The 17,500-nt window shown below is 45.2% G+C and overlaps 1 protein-coding gene across 16 annotated transcripts in view; it reads right to left on the bottom strand.

The window, feature by feature from the left end:
* The window catches only part of LOC135111721 (eukaryotic translation initiation factor 4 gamma 3-like), a 132,868-nt gene that overhangs the window by 45,988 nt on the left and 69,380 nt on the right, over positions 1-17,500 (bottom strand). For 7 of the 16 annotated variants that reach the window (XM_064025364.1, XM_064025362.1, XM_064025360.1 and 4 more), the window contains one exon: positions 8,432-8,485. The exons of the other annotated variants lie outside the window; for them this stretch is intronic. In XM_064025364.1, the coding sequence (XP_063881434.1) occupies positions 8,432-8,485 (54 nt within the window). The remainder of the gene's footprint in view (positions 1-8,431; positions 8,486-17,500) is intronic. 16 annotated transcript variants of the gene reach the window in all.

Below are 17,500 nucleotides of genomic sequence, written 5' to 3' on the forward strand. Positions count from 1 at the left end.
TTGATTTTCTGGCGGATAGCAAGACCGGCATGTGTTCTGTCTGGTTAGGGATCCTGGACAGGACACCGGATGCCTGCCACCACCCTTGCTGTCCCCAGCCCACACCGCCCACGCCCAGGTGTGATCCAGACGCTATTCTCTGCCTGAGGCTAAACCCTACCAACACCACGCCCTCAGGGTTCTCTCATGCACATCTAACGCCTGTATTGACACAAATCGGTAGCTTTGGCTCTGGATGGATGGAGAAGGAGGAATTACGTTATAGAGACGAAACAAAAAAGTCACGCAGAGGTGAAAAAAAAAATTTATATAATATATATATATATATATATATATATATATATATATATATATATATATATATATATATATATATATATATAAAGTAAAACCTAAATGAAAGTAGTAGTACATACATTACAATCCAAACAACAACAACAACAACAACAACAACAAGGCAATTCGATTACCACCACCACCACCACCACCACCACCACCATCACCATCATCGTCATCATCACCGGCGGGTCGGATCAGATCGGTGGGAGGGTGACTTGGCGGCGGGGACTGGAGCGGCGGGAGAAGTAAAGTGCAAGAGAGGCCACCCTGGGACTCAACTCTCCTCAGGGCGTTGCTTTACCGGGACGGAATCAATACTTCCCAGTTCGGGCAAAGGACCTGCCAGCAACCCCCTCCCCCTGTCCCTCCCCAGCCCCCCTCCAACCCTTCCGCCAGCCACCTAGACTTCCAAGCACGTGGCTCTGTCTACCCCCTTCCCTTCCCTTCCCTTCCCCTTCCTTCATCTCCGAGTTACCCTTTTCAATACTCGCCCCATCCCTGTCCCCGCATCCCTTCCCTTACACCCCATCGCAAAAGGCACCAAGATCTTTGTGTGTGTGTGTGTGTGTGTGTGTGTGTGTGTGTGTGTGTGTGTGTGTGTGTGTGTGTGTGTGTGTGTGTGTGTGTGTGTGTGTGTGTGTGTGTGTGTGTAGGCTGCCACTACCACACTGACCTATATCACCAGGCAGGGGCTCCATGTGAGGAGAGAGAGAGAGAGAGAGAGAGAGAGAGAGAGAGAGAGAGAGAGAGAGAGAGAGAGAGAGAGAGAGAGAGAGAGAGAGAGAGAGAGAGAGAGAGAGAGAGAGAGAGAGAGAGAGAGAGAGGAACAGGCAGACAGGCAGGAGAGATGAGGAGAGGACGCAGAGGAAAGGAGGAGGAGGAGGAGGAGGAGGAGGAGGAGGAGGAGGAGGAGGAGGAGGAGGAGGAGGAGGAGGAGGAGGAGGAGTCAGTAGGGGGAGGTAAAGGCTGGCAGGGATCAATATGTTAGAGTGAGGCAGTGTGGCATACACCCCCAACCCACCCTACCCTCTCCTGACCCTCCCTGCACCACCCACACCCCGCCCAGCCATCCCCCTCCCTGCTCAGGCACAGTGGCACACACCCGCATGCAGAATGACCCATCACCGCCTTACGTCCTCTTGTCCCTTGATCGATAAAGCCAGACGACTCCCCACACGTGTCGCCCCAACTGGTTCCTCCACCCCTGGCCCCTCGTCCCGGTCTCTGTCTCACCTCTCTGCCCCCGTCCCCACCCACCACCCAGCCAGCCAGCACGTCCACCCTCATGCCTCCCGCCCGCACGTCCGCCCGCACCACGTCCCACGCCTCCATCCACGCCCTCACGAGTCCCTCCACCACCACCACCACCACCACCACGCCATCTCGTCGTCCCGTAATCCAAGCTTGTTTTCCTCTCGTCCTTCGCCTCTTGTAGTTAGTGTGTGTGTGTGTGGGGGGGGAGGTGGGGGGAAGCCGGATAGCAGAAGCCGTACATACACTCTTGAAACAAACACACACACACACACACACACACACACACACACACACACACACACACACACACACACACACACACACACACACACACCGTTGCAACTAATCAAAGCACGTGGAGAAAATGAAAAACGGTTAAAAACAGAGAGAGAGAGAGAGAGAGAGAGAGAGAGAGAGAGAGAGAGAGAGAGAGAGAGAGAGAGAGAGAGAGAGAGAGAGAGAGAGAGAGATTTGAAAGGAAAGACTTTCCAGGAGGAGGAGGAAAAGGAGGTATAATGGTAGTAGCAGCAATGGTGGTGGTGGTGGTGGTGGTGGTTACAGCTTGCACTAAGTTGGAGGACAATCAATCAATACTGTGCGGAACCTGAAGCGTACACACACACACACACACACACACACACACACACACACACACACACACACACACACACACATGCATATATCTGGATTCAGTAATACTTTTCCCCATATTACAATACTAAGGAAAAGAGAAGGAAGAGGAGGAGGAGGAGTGCAAAGGAAGTCCAAACAGCAACAGACCTTCAGGTCCTTACAAGGCTGTTTCGGTAGCTATTCTGCGCTATTATTGGAGGAGGAGGAGGAGGAGGAGGAAACAGTCGATGGGAAACGACTCATGCCAACAGTGGTCAAGTAGGTAGAGAGAGAGAGAGAGAGAGAGAGAGAGAGAGAGAGAGAGAGAGAGAGAGAGAGAGAGAGAGAGAGAGAGAGAGAGAGAGAGAGAGAGAGAGAGAGAGAGAGAGAGAGAGAGAGAGAGAGAGAGAGAGAGAGAGAGAGAGAGAGAGAGAGAGAGCAAAAAATATTCAAGTCGACGAAAAATTCAAATACCACGATCTCTCTCTCTCTCTCTCTCTCTCTCTCTCTCTCTCTCTCTGCATGACGAGGGGTGCCAGTGTCCTCGGTAAAGGGAAGGAAGGAGGGAGGGAGAAGAAAGGGGAAGGGGGAAGAGAAAGAGAGGAGGAGGAAGACTGGGGATGGAAAATGAGAGGAGGAGGAGGAGGAGGAGGAGGAGGAGGAGGAGGAGGAGGAGGAGGAGGAGGAGGAGGAGGAGGAAAGGAAGGTCACTAGACAACCAACATTCTCTCTCTCTCTCTCTCTCTCTCTCTCTCTCTCTCTCTCTCTCTCTCTCTCTCATTTTGATGAGAGAGAGAGAGAGAGAGAGAGAGAGAGAGAGAGAGAGAGAGAGAGAGAGAGAGAGAGAGAGAGAGAGAGAGAGAGAGAGAGAGAGAGAGAGAATGAAATACGAAAGAAACAAACGCAAGGAAAACGTGGTTAGGGAGGAGCGTGTGGCAGCGAGGAGGAGGAGGAGGAGGAGGAGGAGGAGGAGGAGGAGGAGGAGGAGGAGGAGGAGGAGGAGGAGGAGGAGGAGGAGGAGGAGGAGGAGGAGGAGGAGGAGGAGGAGGAGTGAGCGACCGCGGCTGGTATGCAACGAGTTGAGAGAGAGAGAGAGAGAGAGAGAGAGAGAGAGAGAGAGAGAGAGAGAGAGAGAGAGAGAGAGAGAGAGAGAGAGAGAGAGAGAGAGAGAGAGAGAGAGAGAGAGAGAGAGAGAGAGAGAATACATAAACAAGGAAACACATACGAAAATACATACCTGCAAAATTAACCTTGTCTCTCTCTCTCTCTCTCTCTCTCTCTCTCTCTCTCTCTCTCTCTCTCTCTCTCACTTAGGACAGAGGAAAAATAAAAGGAAAAGAAGGAAGAAATGCGATTAAACCGTTGACTTTCGCGTGACGACTGATATAGGGGGAGGCTCAGGTGTGTAATGAATGAAGGTGTGTCTGGTCGGGGAACTTAGGGCAGGTGAACCAATATTACATACAGGTGAGACCGCAGGAGGTGGAGAGATGTGTGGGTTGGTGGGTGGGCAGCCTTCTTTGCTATCCAACACGTAAACCGTTTCACGTCTGTCGGTTTTTCAAGATGGCATGGTTCAGTTTTGTAGGAGTGTTGGGTTTTTCTTTGTGTTCCTTTGTGATGGGTTAAGGAAGGAGAGGGAGAGATGGAAATGATATGGAGGAGGAGGAGGAGAAAAAATGGATGGAGTTAAAAGGTGAAGGGAGAGAGAGAGAGAGAGAGAGAGAGAGAGAGAGAGAGAGAGAGAGAGAGAGAGAGAGAGAGAGAGAGAGAGAGAGAGAGAGAGAGAGAGAGAGAGAGAGAGAGAGAGAGAGAGAGAGAGAGAGAGTTTTTATTTCGTCCACATCATGTCACGTCGTAACGGTTTATCTTCTTACTCCACCAACATCACCATCACCACCACCACAGCTATCACCAACATTACTACCACCACCACCATCACAACCATCATCATTACTGCATCACCACCATTATTCTCACCATCATCACAAGCATCAGCATCACTATCATTATTATCTCACTATCACTATTATTCTCACAACCGTCACCACCACCACCACCTTCCAGATTAACTACATACTGCACTAACTGTATGAGAGAGAGAGAGAGAGAGAGAGAGAGAGAGAGAGAGAGAGAGAGAGAGAGAGAGAGAGAGAGAGAGAGAGAGAGAGAGAGAGAGAGAGAGAGAGAGAGAGAGAGAGAGAGAGATAATAGAACGGTGCAAGGACTATACACCAACACACACACACACACACACACACACACACACACACACACACACACACACACACACAGGGTCACTGGCCTCACACACACACACACACACACACACACACACACACACACACACACACACACACACACACACACACACACGTTGGATGGACCTGCTGTGCATCCCCAAGGCTTCCTCCAGCTTTCCTCCATTCCTCCTCCACTTCCCTCTATCCCCTCTTCTTTTTTTTTCTCTCCCTCCCTTCATCACCTCCCCTTACATAGTCTCAATCCCCTCCCCTCCTCTCTCTTTACAAGTTAACAACACTAACAACCACAGCAATAATAATAATAATAATAATAATAATAATAATAATAATAATAATAATAATAATAATAATAATGGAACCGTCAACCACCTCTCTATTAATTTCGCATCTACAGAGACAGACAGACAACCAGACAGACAGACAGACAGACAGACAGACAGACAGACAGACAGACACAGACAATTATGGTGATTACCTATAGATTCATTATTACTCACGGCGTGCAATGAGAGGGAAAAAAAAAACACATTATTTATCTGCACATTAGTTGATATTAATGAGGAGTGACGGGTGAGGTTATTATTTGGAGGTATTCATTTGGAGGAGGAGGAGGAGGAGGAGGAGGAGGAGGAGGAGGAGGAGGAGGAGGAGGAGGAGGAGGAGGAGGAAACAAAACCATGGAAAGGAAGAACACAAACACACAATAATCCGAATAATTATAAAGACATGTCCAAAGTCTTTCCTTCTCCTCCTCCTCCTCCTTCAGTCTTTCTCCCTACGCTCACTTCCTCCAAGGCCACAAGGAGATTATACATAAACCCCACCTGACGGCAGACTGGTTAATACAAACACTTAACAAAGATACAGGTAAACAAATCAAAGTAAGTGGTCAGTTTTACCTTTAAATCTTAGCACAGGATGAATATTTACTTACGAAACCTAATTAATTGTTCTTATCTTACTTTTCCTCGTCTTAATTTCCTCCTCAGTCTCATTCCTATATAATCTTTGGCCTCCTCTTTCTCCTCTTCCTCTTCTTCCTCCTCAGTGCCCAGTCCCAGCCCTCCACACCCTAATCAAATACACACTTCCTCTTCTCACTAGCCCTCCCTACCCTACTTCCGCCCCCTTTACCCTGTCCACCCCTCCCTCCCTCCCTCCTTTGTCATGACTCTCCCTGTCTGTTCCTCCCTCCCTTCCTTCCTTCTTTTACATCTTTTCCATGTATTCTCTCTCTCTCTCTCTCTCTCTCTCTCTCTCTCTTGGTGTGTGTGTGTGTGTGTGTGTGTGTGTGTGTGTGTGTGTGTGTGTGTGTGTGTGTGTGTGTGTGTGTGTGTGTGTGTGTGTGTGTGTGTGTGTGTGTGTGTGTGTGTGTGAGCGCGCGCGCGCTGTCATCCGTCTTGTCTATTTCCGCTTGTCTGTCCGTCTGCCTGTCTATTTGTCTGTCAGTAGCGAAGATTTACAGTCAAATATATCTTCTGCTCTCTCTCTCTCTCTCTGCCAAATGCTAAGTTTCATTTACTTATATATTTACTTACTGTTGTGTCTCATTCCTTCCGTTTTTTTACACATTTTTTTTCTGTTCCTTCTCCACTTTTTTACTTGCTCTCTTCCTACCCTTTTTTTTATTTGCTCTCTTCCTCTCCTTCTTCTCTCCCTTTTTATTGGCTCTTTTTTTCCTTTTCTCTTTTTTTCCCTTGGTCTCTTGCTCCTTTCTTTTTTTCTTTTTTTTTTTTTTTGCCTGTCACCTGTACTAAGACTTGAAGTGCACGACTGCTCTTTATTGACAAAACTTTTTGCTTCTGTTGCTGTCTGTTCCTTTTCCGCTTCTTTTATCTTTTTTTCTGTTTTATGAGACCCAGAGTGATGCATCTAGTATACTTGGTGTGTGTGTGTGTGTGTGTGTGTGTGTGTGTGTGTGTGTGTGTGTGTGTGTGTGTGTGTGTGTGTGTGTGTGTGTGTGTGTGTGTGTGTGTGTGTGTGTGTTGGAATAATGAGAAGAAAAGTGGAAAGGAACGTACATGGAAATAAAAATATAAGGAATGGAAGGGAAGTCAGAAAAAAGAGAGAGAGGGGAGAAATGGCGAGACGAAAAGAAGGGAGATGGTGACAAGGGAGAAAGTGACACGAAAAGAGGGGATACGGATAGAAGGTAGAGGGACAGATACAGAGACAGGACACCAAATAAACAGAAGGGAGATAGGAACACACACACACACACACACACACACACACACACACACACACACACACACACACACACACACACACACACACACACACACACACACCTTACTTCATCTCACTTCATTTTTCCCCTTACCTCCCATCCGCTCCCCTTCCACTGATCCCCCATTCAGCCACACCCAATAATCCCAATGCACACACCACAACTCACCCTTCAACTAACCCTAAAGCAAGAACTAGTCCATTTAACAAGATCTGAAGGGAAGTGACAATATGAAGCTTACTGGTCAGATGAGGAGGAATTGATATTGAAGAAAAGGGGTAAGGAGGTGAAATCTTAGCATTTACTACCTTACTGTACTTCAGATTACATTGTGTAGGTAATTACAGTCTCGTAAGGGCCAACCGATCGCTATCTTCTCCTGCTGCTTGTTCTTGCTCCTCTATTGTGTTCATATCTGAGCTTGGGAGAGGATGGGAAGGGATAAGGAGGAATGAGAGAGGAATGGGGGAAAGGATAAAGGGAGTAATGTAAGACGAAGAAAAGGGAGAGAATGAGGGTAATGGCTCTCTCTCTCTCTCTCTCTCTCTCTCTCTCTCTCTCTCTCTCTCTCTCTCTCTCTCTCTCTCTAAGAATTTATATACATAACAAAGGAAGACTGACGAAAAATTAAACATAACTTTCTTTTTCTGTGTATTCTTGAACCAGTATGGTCACGACGATGGTGATGGTGAAAATGGTGATGTGATGCTACTCTGTGACGTCAAAGATAGTGACGCAAGGATGGTTTTGCCAGCTAGCTACACTACGTACATCCGGTTAGTTAATGTCCCCCCTCTCTCTCTCTCACTCTTTTTTTCCTCCCTCGCCCCACGCTCTTCCTCTCCTCTTCCCTCCCAGTACCACATGCCCACACCCGCACCACTCCACCTCCCCTTCCTCCAATGCCTACAAACCGTGAAGAAACTGAAGGCATGTTGTTGTTGTTGTTGTTGTTGTTGTTGTTGTTGTTGTTGTTGTTGATGTTGTTGTCAGTGATGGTGGTGGTGGTGGTAGTACTGGTGGAAGAGGACGAAGAAAAAAAAATGACAAACAGCAGCAGGCCTTGTGGTCCTTACTGGGATGTTTGTATAATTATCGTACAGTAACTACTAGTGGAAGACAAGAGCAGCAGCAGCAGCAGCAGCAGCAGCAGCAGCAGCAGCAGCAGCAGGAGGAGGAGGAGGAGGAGGAAGAGGGAGGGGAATTCCTCACACATTCTGAAGAACACAAGCCACTTTTATTTATAATTCTTTTTATGGTATATGTAATAGATTTGAAAACGAAATGAGTCAGCTAGTGAATAGTGTGTGTGTGTGTGTGTGTGTGTGTGTGTGTGTGTGTGTGTGTGTGTGTGTGTGTGTGTGTGTGTGTGTGTGTGTGTGTATAGGCCGTACCCCGCTACCTCACATGGGTTCAACCAAGGTCATTTAAAGAGTTCAACACCCTTATTGCGCACTTAGATAAGGGACACACGCGCGCGCACGCACACACACACACACACACACACACACACACACACACACACACACACACACACACACACACACACACATTCCTTTCTTTCTATTTCTTTCATGACATTTAAATAACACATCTCACAATGATACTTTTAACGACATACACCTCTCTCTCTCTCTCTCTCTCTCTCTCTCTCTCTCTCTCTCTCTCTCTCTCTCTCTCTCTCTCTCTCTCTCTCTCTCTCTCTCTCTCTCTCTCTCTCTCTCTCACTCACCAGGCCGTATGATGTGACTCTCCTCTACAGTTCCTCCCCACGAATGCCACCTACCTGTAGACAAAAGAAGGAAGAGTAAAGAAAATGAGTCAATAAGAATAACAACAATAACATCAATAATAATAATAATAATAATAATAATAATAATAATAATAATAATAATAATAATAATAATAATAATAATAATAATAATAACGGATAGAAAATTATATACTTAGTAATAACAAAAAATTTTTCATAATTGTGTGGCAGGAAGTAATGGAAAAAGAGGAGGAGAAGGAGGAGGAGGAGGATAAATAAGAATTATATGCACTGAATGAAACACAAATTCACGTTTTCTTTCTTATTATTATGCTTCCTCTTCTTAGAGAGAGAGAGAGAGAGAGAGAGAGAGAGAGAGAGAGAGAGAGAGAGAGAGAGAGAGAGAGAGAGAGAGAGAGAGAGAGAGAGAGAGAGAGAGATTGTAATGAAATAGACAAAAACTAACACAAGGAAAAATAAATTGAAACATAATGCGCGGATGTCACGAGGAAGGAAAATGAGGGAAAAAATAGGTAAAGGGAAACATGAACGAAAAAAAAAAAAAAAAACGAAGAGCGAACAGATTATGGTGTGTTAAGTTTAATAATACCTTAGTGTGCCTCCAGCGGGTCACTCCCCCCGCAACAAGAACAACAACAACAACAACAACAACAACAACATCGAGAACAATATCGAGAACAAGAAAAAAATAAGCAGAGCAAGAATTCGCAAATCTTACGTAAAACCACCATGGCAATATATAAACAAACATATAAACAACAACATAAATAACAACAAATGATGACACGCTGACTAATTTACACGAAATGAAATGAAAACTCAAAAAATACAAATAGAGGAATGGAAAAGTGAAAAAAAATGTATATATATATGAAAAATGTAGCAGACGCAGCAAATCTGAAAGCGACTGAAAAAAAATAATAATAATGAAAATAAATGAATAAAAAAATTGAATAAACATTGGAGAAGTGCAGCAGAAACATTCTGGTGGAGAAACATGCACACAAGCAAGCAAACACACACTGACAAACGCACGAACGAACAACACAGAACATTGAAATTACGAAACAATAAAAAAAAAAAATAAAATAAATAAATAAATAAATAAATAAAAAAGTGAAAACATTCCACCGACACCCCAAAATAAATTATATATATATATATATATATATATATATATATATATATATATATATATATATATATATATATATATATATATATATATATAAAACAATCCAATATTTAGCAAGAAAATTATGCATGTAAGAGAAAAAAAAACTTCCCGAAGACAATGATAACAAACAAACAAACAAACAAACAAACAAACAAACAAACAAACAACAACAATAACAACAATAAACGTACTCACTTCTTTTTCTTCAGCCCCAACACGCACGCACGCACGCACGCACGCGCGCGCGCACACACACACACACACACACACACACACACACACACACACACACACACACACACACACACACACACACACACACGGGTCCGCAGCTTCTAGTGTCAGAGGGAAAAAATACATAAATAAAAATGACAAAGCTTGGGTGGACTACCTGTTGCGTCAGAGAGAGAGAGAGAGAGAGAGAGAGAGAGAGAGAGAGAGAGAGAGAGAGAGAGAGAGAGAGAGAGAGAGAGAGAGAGAGAGAGAGAGAGAGAGAGAGAGAGAGAGAGAGAGAGAGAGAGAGAGAGAGAGAGAGAGAGAGACGCATTTTTATTAATGTTTTCAAGACGATTATAAATTTAGAATGCAAATATGAAGGACGAAAGTACCAAATAAATAAATAAAAAAAAATAGGAAAAGGAGGAAATAAAGTAAAGAAGGAAAAGAAAAAAACAAGTAAAGGAGACCAAGAGGGGGGACGGGAAGTAAGAAAGTAAATTGAGGGGAAGAAGAGAAACTAGGAAGAGACAAAACGAATGAGGGAAGAGGGGAAGTGCTAAGGAGGAGGAGGAGGAGGAGGAGGAGGAGGAGGAGGAGGAGGAGGAGGAGGAGGAGGAGGAGGAGGAGGTGAAAGATGAGGAGGGGGAAAAAGGAAGAGATAAATAAAGGGGAAAGAATATAAACAATGAAATACAAAGGGAAAGGAAACCAGGGGAATGAAAGAAAAGGGATGTTTAGTGAAGAACGAGAAGTTGAAGAGAAGTAATGTGAAAAAAAAAAAAATCATAAACAGTTTTAGTAAAGGGGAAAATATGTTGGAAAGGAGGCATATAAAACGAGAGGTAAGGAGGAGGAGGAGGAGGAGGAGGAGGAGGAGGAGGAGGAGGAGGAGGAGGAGGAGGAGGAGGAGGAGGAGGAGGAGGAGGAGAAGGAACTAACGACAGTAAGAAAAAAATAGAAAGAAGAGATGATTGTAGAGAGAGAGAGAGAGAGAGAGAGAGAGAGAGAGAGAGAGAGAGAGAGAGAGAGAGAGAGAGAGAGAGAGAGAGAGAGAGAGAGATCTAACATCTGACCTTCTCTTCCTCCTCTTCTTCCTCCACCTCCACCTCCTAACATTACATAATACCAAACACTTACATACATACATACAAACATACAAACATACATACACATTGATACATAGAAAAGATAAATAATTCCCATGGCAGTTAACAATAATAAAGACAATAAAAAAAAAATAATAACCGACTACTGATCATCCACACACACACACACACACACACACACACACACACACACACACACACACACACACACACACACACACACACACACACACACACACACACACAATTATAGTAAGCGAGCCCTGATTGCGAAATAAGTACAAATCGAAGCACACTTTCTTCCAAACACAATTCTCATCTCCACGCAAACCTCTCCACTTTTCTCACCTCCTCCTGCCTCCTCTCCTTTACCAATCCTCTTACATATTTCTCTTTGCCTTAACCTACTATTCCACATTCCCTTCCACATTTATCTTGTCGCCTCTAAGTTGGACTCCACGTGGTCGAGGACGAGGACGAGGACGAGGACGAGGAAGAGGAAGAGGAGGAGGAGGAGGAGGAGGAGGAGGAGGAGGAGGAGGAGGAGGAGGGACTAGTTTCTGAATGGACCTAAAAAAGTCGTTTTACTTAGATTTTTTTTTGTTTTAATTTACCCTGATCCTTTTTCAAACAAAAGAAAGAAGGAAACTGGGATCTGGCTGAAATTGGGACAGGCTAGAGAGAGAGAGAGAGAGAGAGAGAGAGAGAGAGAGAGAGAGAGAGAGAGAGAGAGAGAGAGAGAGAGAGAGAGAGAGAGAGAGAGAGAGAGAGAGAGAGAGAGAGAGAGAGAGAGAGAGAGAGAGAGAGAGAGAGAGAGAGAGATTCAGAAGGCAGATAGTGATACCGGGAGAAAACTAAGGGAAGGAGAGGAGGGGGGATCAAGTGATTCTGAAACTAGACTGCGTAACATTGAACCTAACCTTAACTAACCTAAGCTTTGCCAACCTTGAGCCGCCTACTTCTAATACTGATAATCAACCCTCATTACAGAAAGTACCGTAATCATAACATCAGCTGCTCACAATACAAACTGACATCTTTAACCCTTTCACTGCTAAACACCAACACCTTCAGATACTTAATGTTGTACTGCTCTCTCTAGTTTAGCAATACGAAATATAAATAATAAAAAAAAATCTAACATCTCTCCTTCTTTCCGTGTGTTTAACTAAATAATTTTTAAAAGCTCTCAATGTTAAAGGATGACTATACCACTGAGAGGGTTAAGAATCTAGGGCGGAGACTCGTGAAGGAGGGCGATGCTAAGAGGAAGACCTGCGGAAGAGTAAGTTTTTGGTGGCCTAACGAGGACTTGGCTGCCTGGACTGGGGGTGGGTGTTTGGGAGGCTGAGTGAGAGGCGCTAGGAAAAACTGGCGGGGCTGGCTGGTGGGTGGGAGAAACTGAGGGTGTCTGGGGGTGAGACTAGCTGGGGATGTGGTTAAGGATGCAAAGGGGATGATAGAGAAAATGGGTTTATGTGCACGGTTGGTGTCTAAATTTGGATTGTCACCGTGGGCTAGTCTGGGGTCTGGATAGGGATGCATGGAGAATGATAAAAAAAAATATGGGGCTGTGTAGGGCTTTAGTATGTCTAGGGCGTGAAGAAAGGACTAGTTTGGGATATGGGAAGAAATGCATCGGAGCCCATAGTTGGATAAATGACGCCTGTCTGCGGGGCTTCCTGAAGTGCCTGGAGATTGGAATTAAGAGAGATAAAAGAAGCTGGGAATGGAAAAAACTACATTCAGAGAGAAAATACAAAAGCTGGGACTGTGAGAAAACGGCTACTACTTGAGCGTGGGCAGTGTAGCAAGTGTACCTACGTAGTGGTCTGAGGGACACTGACATTTCACGGTCTGGTTATGATCGAGACACTGGAGCATCGTGACCCGTGACGGTGGTGGTGGCGGTGGAAGGAGCGGCCAATAGAAGTAGGATGGGAGAGTGGGGGAGAGTGAGAACAGGATGAGGAAGAAGGAAGGCAAGGGGTGAAGGAGGGGAAAGAGGAGTGGCCAGAGGGAGAGGGAGGGATGGTTAGGGAGTGTTAAAGGGAGGGAGAGGGGTTGAAAAGGTGAAGGTTAAGGGAAGAAGGGGACAGGAGAGGAGAGAAACTGGATGAATGGGAAGGGAAGGGAGAGTGGGTAGGCCTATCAGTGTGTGGGAAAGAAGAAAAATGGTACGAGAAATTAGGACAATAGGAAGTAAGAGAAGAGAAGAGAAGAGAAGAGAAGAGAAGAGAGAGAGAGAGAGAGAGAGAGAGAGAGAGAGAGAGAGAGAGAGAGAGAGAGAGAGAGAGAGAGAGAGAGAGAGAGAGAGAGAGAGAGAGAGAGGAATAGAAAAAAGAAAGTACAAGGTGGAGAGAAAGGGAGGAAAGATAAATGGAGGCAGAAAGGGAATGGAAAAGATTCGAGGAAGAATTAGAAGAAATGTAATTAAATTAGCAGAAACAGAAAAAAAGGAAAGAAAGAAAGAAAGGAAAGGACAATCATAGAAAATAGAGATGGGATGGATAAAAAGAAAACTGAAAGCGATAGAAAATGGAAAGAAAGAGACGAATAAAGAAAAAAATTGAAAAGACAAGAAAAAAGTAAGACGAGGCGAATAAAAAAAAGGAGAAGAGAACTAGAATAAAATATAAAATGGAGAGGAATACGAAAGAATAGTGAAGAAATAATGGAGAAAAAAAAGACTGGAAGAAAAATTTTAAATGAAAAGAGAACCGGAACAAAAATTAGATAAAAAAGAGATGTGAAGGAAGGAAGTGAACAGAACAGAACAAAACAGAACAACCGGAAGCAAGAAGGGAAGCGGACGAAGACAGCTCGGTGCACAGGTAAGTGGTACAGGTAGGCAGGAATGTACAGGTACGTGGGAAGCTCTGGCAGGTAAGGCTCCTAATGAAGGCTACCTCTCGGGGAGCAAATTTTCAAGTCAAGAGGAAATTAACCCCACGAAAGGTAGAAGAAAAATGTAACGATAATAATCAAATTTCCCAAAGACTCGCGTTTGTGTTTATTTACCCGTGCATCTGTTTGTTTGTCAGTCTGCCAGCTCGTGTGTGTCGCGTGTTAGAAAATCTGCTAGATCAAACTAAAAACTTAGAAAAAGGAAAATACTGTAAAAATGGAAGAAAATAAAGAAAGGAAAGAAAGTAGAACGAGATGGCTGAGGACAGGAACAAGAGGTAGAAACGACTGAAAGATAAACAAAGTAAAACTAATCAAGGAATGAGATAGGAAAAAAAAAAAAAGGAAGGGGGAAAACCCAGATAGAAGAAAAAGAAGAATTACGGGATGAGGGGAAACAGGAAAGGAAGAAGGGGCAACCCAAAGTAAGCAGAAAGGTTTAAGTGTGGGAATCCCAATGTTTACTGACAAGGACAAAATATTACAAAAGATCTAATTCCCTTTACTAGTAGAAGTATTCTGAACCTTATAATGTCCACAAATTTCTCAAAACAAGAAGAACGGAAAGAAAGAGAAAGACAAAAGAACAGATAAGAACAGAACAGACTGGAAGAAGAAAGAATGGAAAGTGAAAAACGAAAGGAGAGAAAAGACTGGAAGAAAAATGGAAAGAAAGGGAAAGAAGAAATAAACAAACAAAAAAGACAGGAAGAAGAAAGTGATAATGAGAAAAGACTGGAAGAAGAAATAGAAAAAAAGAAGAAAGGCACATTGAGAAAAGACCGGAAGAAGGAAAATGGAAAGGGAAAAAAACGAAGAGAAAAGAACAGAAAAGACTGGAAGAAGAAAAATTGAAAAGGAAAAACGGATAAAAAGGAAAGTCAAGAAGAAAAAAATAAAGAGAAAGACGAAAGAACAGAAAACAACTGAAAAGACCGGAAGAAGGGAAAAAAATTAAGAGAAGGGAAAGATAAAGGAATTTAATCAGGAAAATCTCAAAGAAAGAACTGAACGTAATGTGTGTTAAGCCAACAACTTCTGACTTTTGAGGAAACGACGCATTAAAGATGTGCTGCTGCTTGCTTTAAGTGTCACTGATATGGAAAAAAAAGCTAAAGTCTGAGTGTTTTGTTCTATTACCATAATCGTACATTAAAAAAAAAAAAGTGAATATTTGTTATGGGTGAATGGATAAGACATTTTGTATTTGACCGGAATATTGGAGGAGGGAATAAAAAAAAGTAAAGAATGTTGGTGTTTATTAAGAGTTCCGTTAGTGATAAACAGAAAGGTGAAATTGAGACTAACACACACAGACACACACACACACACACACACACACACACACACACACACACACACACACACACACACACACACACACACACACGATAAATTGGTAAATAGATAAATAGAGATACAGATAGATATAGATAAAGGACTTAATAGTTTACATGAAAAATTTTAACAGTTCAATCATTTCCAATTACTTCAGACATCAGTCACCGATAACCAGTATTGTGAATGGAGAGATAAACGAACAAATAAATAAATCACACACGGAACACTCGGTAATGAAAAATAACAATAAACAATACAAAAAAAAAAAAAAAAACAAGAGGATCAAATCAAGTCTCCTATACAACACGTGGTCAGGTGTTCCGTTATCGATGGAGCGACAGGTGAGAGAGACAGACGGACAGACAGACAGACAGACAGACAGACAGACAGACAGACAGACAGACAGAGAGACAGACAGGTGGACAAGTGGACGACAGCTCGCGTTTCTCCACAACTTGCCAATCCTCATTTCTCCGTTACATGATTTTTGCTCCACACACAAGATCCTGTTGGCTTCCTTCTTTCCTCCACTTTCAAAAGCATGCGTGTGTGTGTGTGTGTGTGTGTGTGTGTGTGTGTGTGTGTGTGTGTGTGTGTGTGTGTGTGTGTGTGTGTGTGTGTGTGTGTGTGTGTGTGTGTGTGTGTGTGTGTGTGTGTGTGTGTGTGTGTGTGTGTGTGTGTGTGTGTGTGTGTGTGTGTGTGTGTGTGTGTGTGTGTGTAATAGCAGGAATGTAAGTGTTCAACATACATTCTGTTATTCAGTAGTAGTAGTAGTAGTAGTAGTAGTAAGAGGAGGAGGAGGAGGAGGAGGAGGAGGAGGAGGAGGAGGAGGAGGAGGAGGAGGAGGAGGAGGAGGAGGAGGAGGAAGAGGAGGAGGAGGAGGAGGAGGAGGAGGAGGAGGAGGAAAGTTGCTAATAATAATGAAGTACAAGAACACAAACCACAAAACAGCTACACTTCTCCCCTCTGTGGTGAGAGAGAGAGAGAGAGAGAGAGAGAGAGAGAGAGAGAGAGAGAGAGAGAGAGAGAGAGAGAGAGAGAGAGAGAGAGAGAGAGAGAGAGAGAGAGAGAGAGAGAGAGAGAGAGAGAGAGAGAGAGAGAGAGAGAGGGGGGGGCGTATGTTGATTCTTCGAGGGAAAAATCATGGAAAAGAAAAACAATTGTGTGAAGTGAGATGAACGACCTGGGAGACGCCAAGGTGCGTGAACCCAGCCGCTGATTTGACTTGTGATGGGTAGTGATGCGCCGGCCAGGAGGAGGAGGAGGAGGAGGAGGAGGAGGAGGAGGAGGAGGAGGAGGAGGAGGAGGAGGAGGAGGAGGAGGAGGAGGCGATAAGAATGAGAGAGCGAATGGGGGAAGAGTGAGGGAGAGGATGGGAGAGAAGGATGGGGAGAGTAAGGGAGGGAGGGGAAGTTGGCGGCGGCGGCGGCGGCGGCGGCGGGCCAGGTTCAACGCCCGACCTGCTTCTTAGCGTTACAGCACACACACACACACACACCACACACACACACACACACACACACACACACACACACACACGGTGCAGCCTAGGCTAGCGGAGTCAACATGGAGGATCCGTCCCCTAAGTGGCTTTACGCCGCCGCCCGGTTCAGCTCCGCCCAACGGCATGGCGGCTCCTGCTCGGGCTAGGGCGGGCTGGGGCGGGATGTCGCGGCCACAGTCAAGGCTCCGCTGACCTTCGGCTCAAGGTCAGACCAGCGCTCTCTCGCCTCCCAGCACCTTCGCTGTGATGTTGGCCCTGAATGCATTTTTTACTGTTACTGTTGGGGGACGCGGCAGCAGCAGCAGCAGCAGCAGCTGGACGATGCATTTCGGCGACCGCCTGCTATACTCTCATCCACCCTCAGGATGGAGACAGCGGTCCTACCATCGTCGTCGCCGCCACCGTCAAGGAGTTTCCCTTGAAGTCATTCCGCCGTGGTGGCGACGGGCAGGGTGTGAGGCACGGCGTGGCGTGCTGGACACAACGCGCAGCCCGCACTCCAGCCCGGTGGCGCCTTGGGGCTCTGAGAGGTGGCGGTGCGGAGGGCGCGGTGCAGGTGGCCATTACATTCCTGCAATATCCTGGTCACGGGAGAAACTCCGCGCCACCCGCCGGCTCCCGGAGGAGAAACTGAGGCGGTTCAGCGTGCCGCCGCCGCCGCCGCAGCTCATCAGCTTGTCTCCTTTCCATTTCCGCGTGCGCTAAGGGTCAGTGTCGTCGCTGCATCAGTGTGGTCTCCGAGAACACTGCCACGACGGAGCCACCATGCCTGC

Source organism: Scylla paramamosain, chromosome 22 (assembly GCF_035594125.1).
Source record: "Scylla paramamosain isolate STU-SP2022 chromosome 22, ASM3559412v1, whole genome shotgun sequence".
Classification (NCBI taxonomy): Eukaryota; Metazoa; Arthropoda; class Malacostraca; order Decapoda; family Portunidae; genus Scylla; species Scylla paramamosain.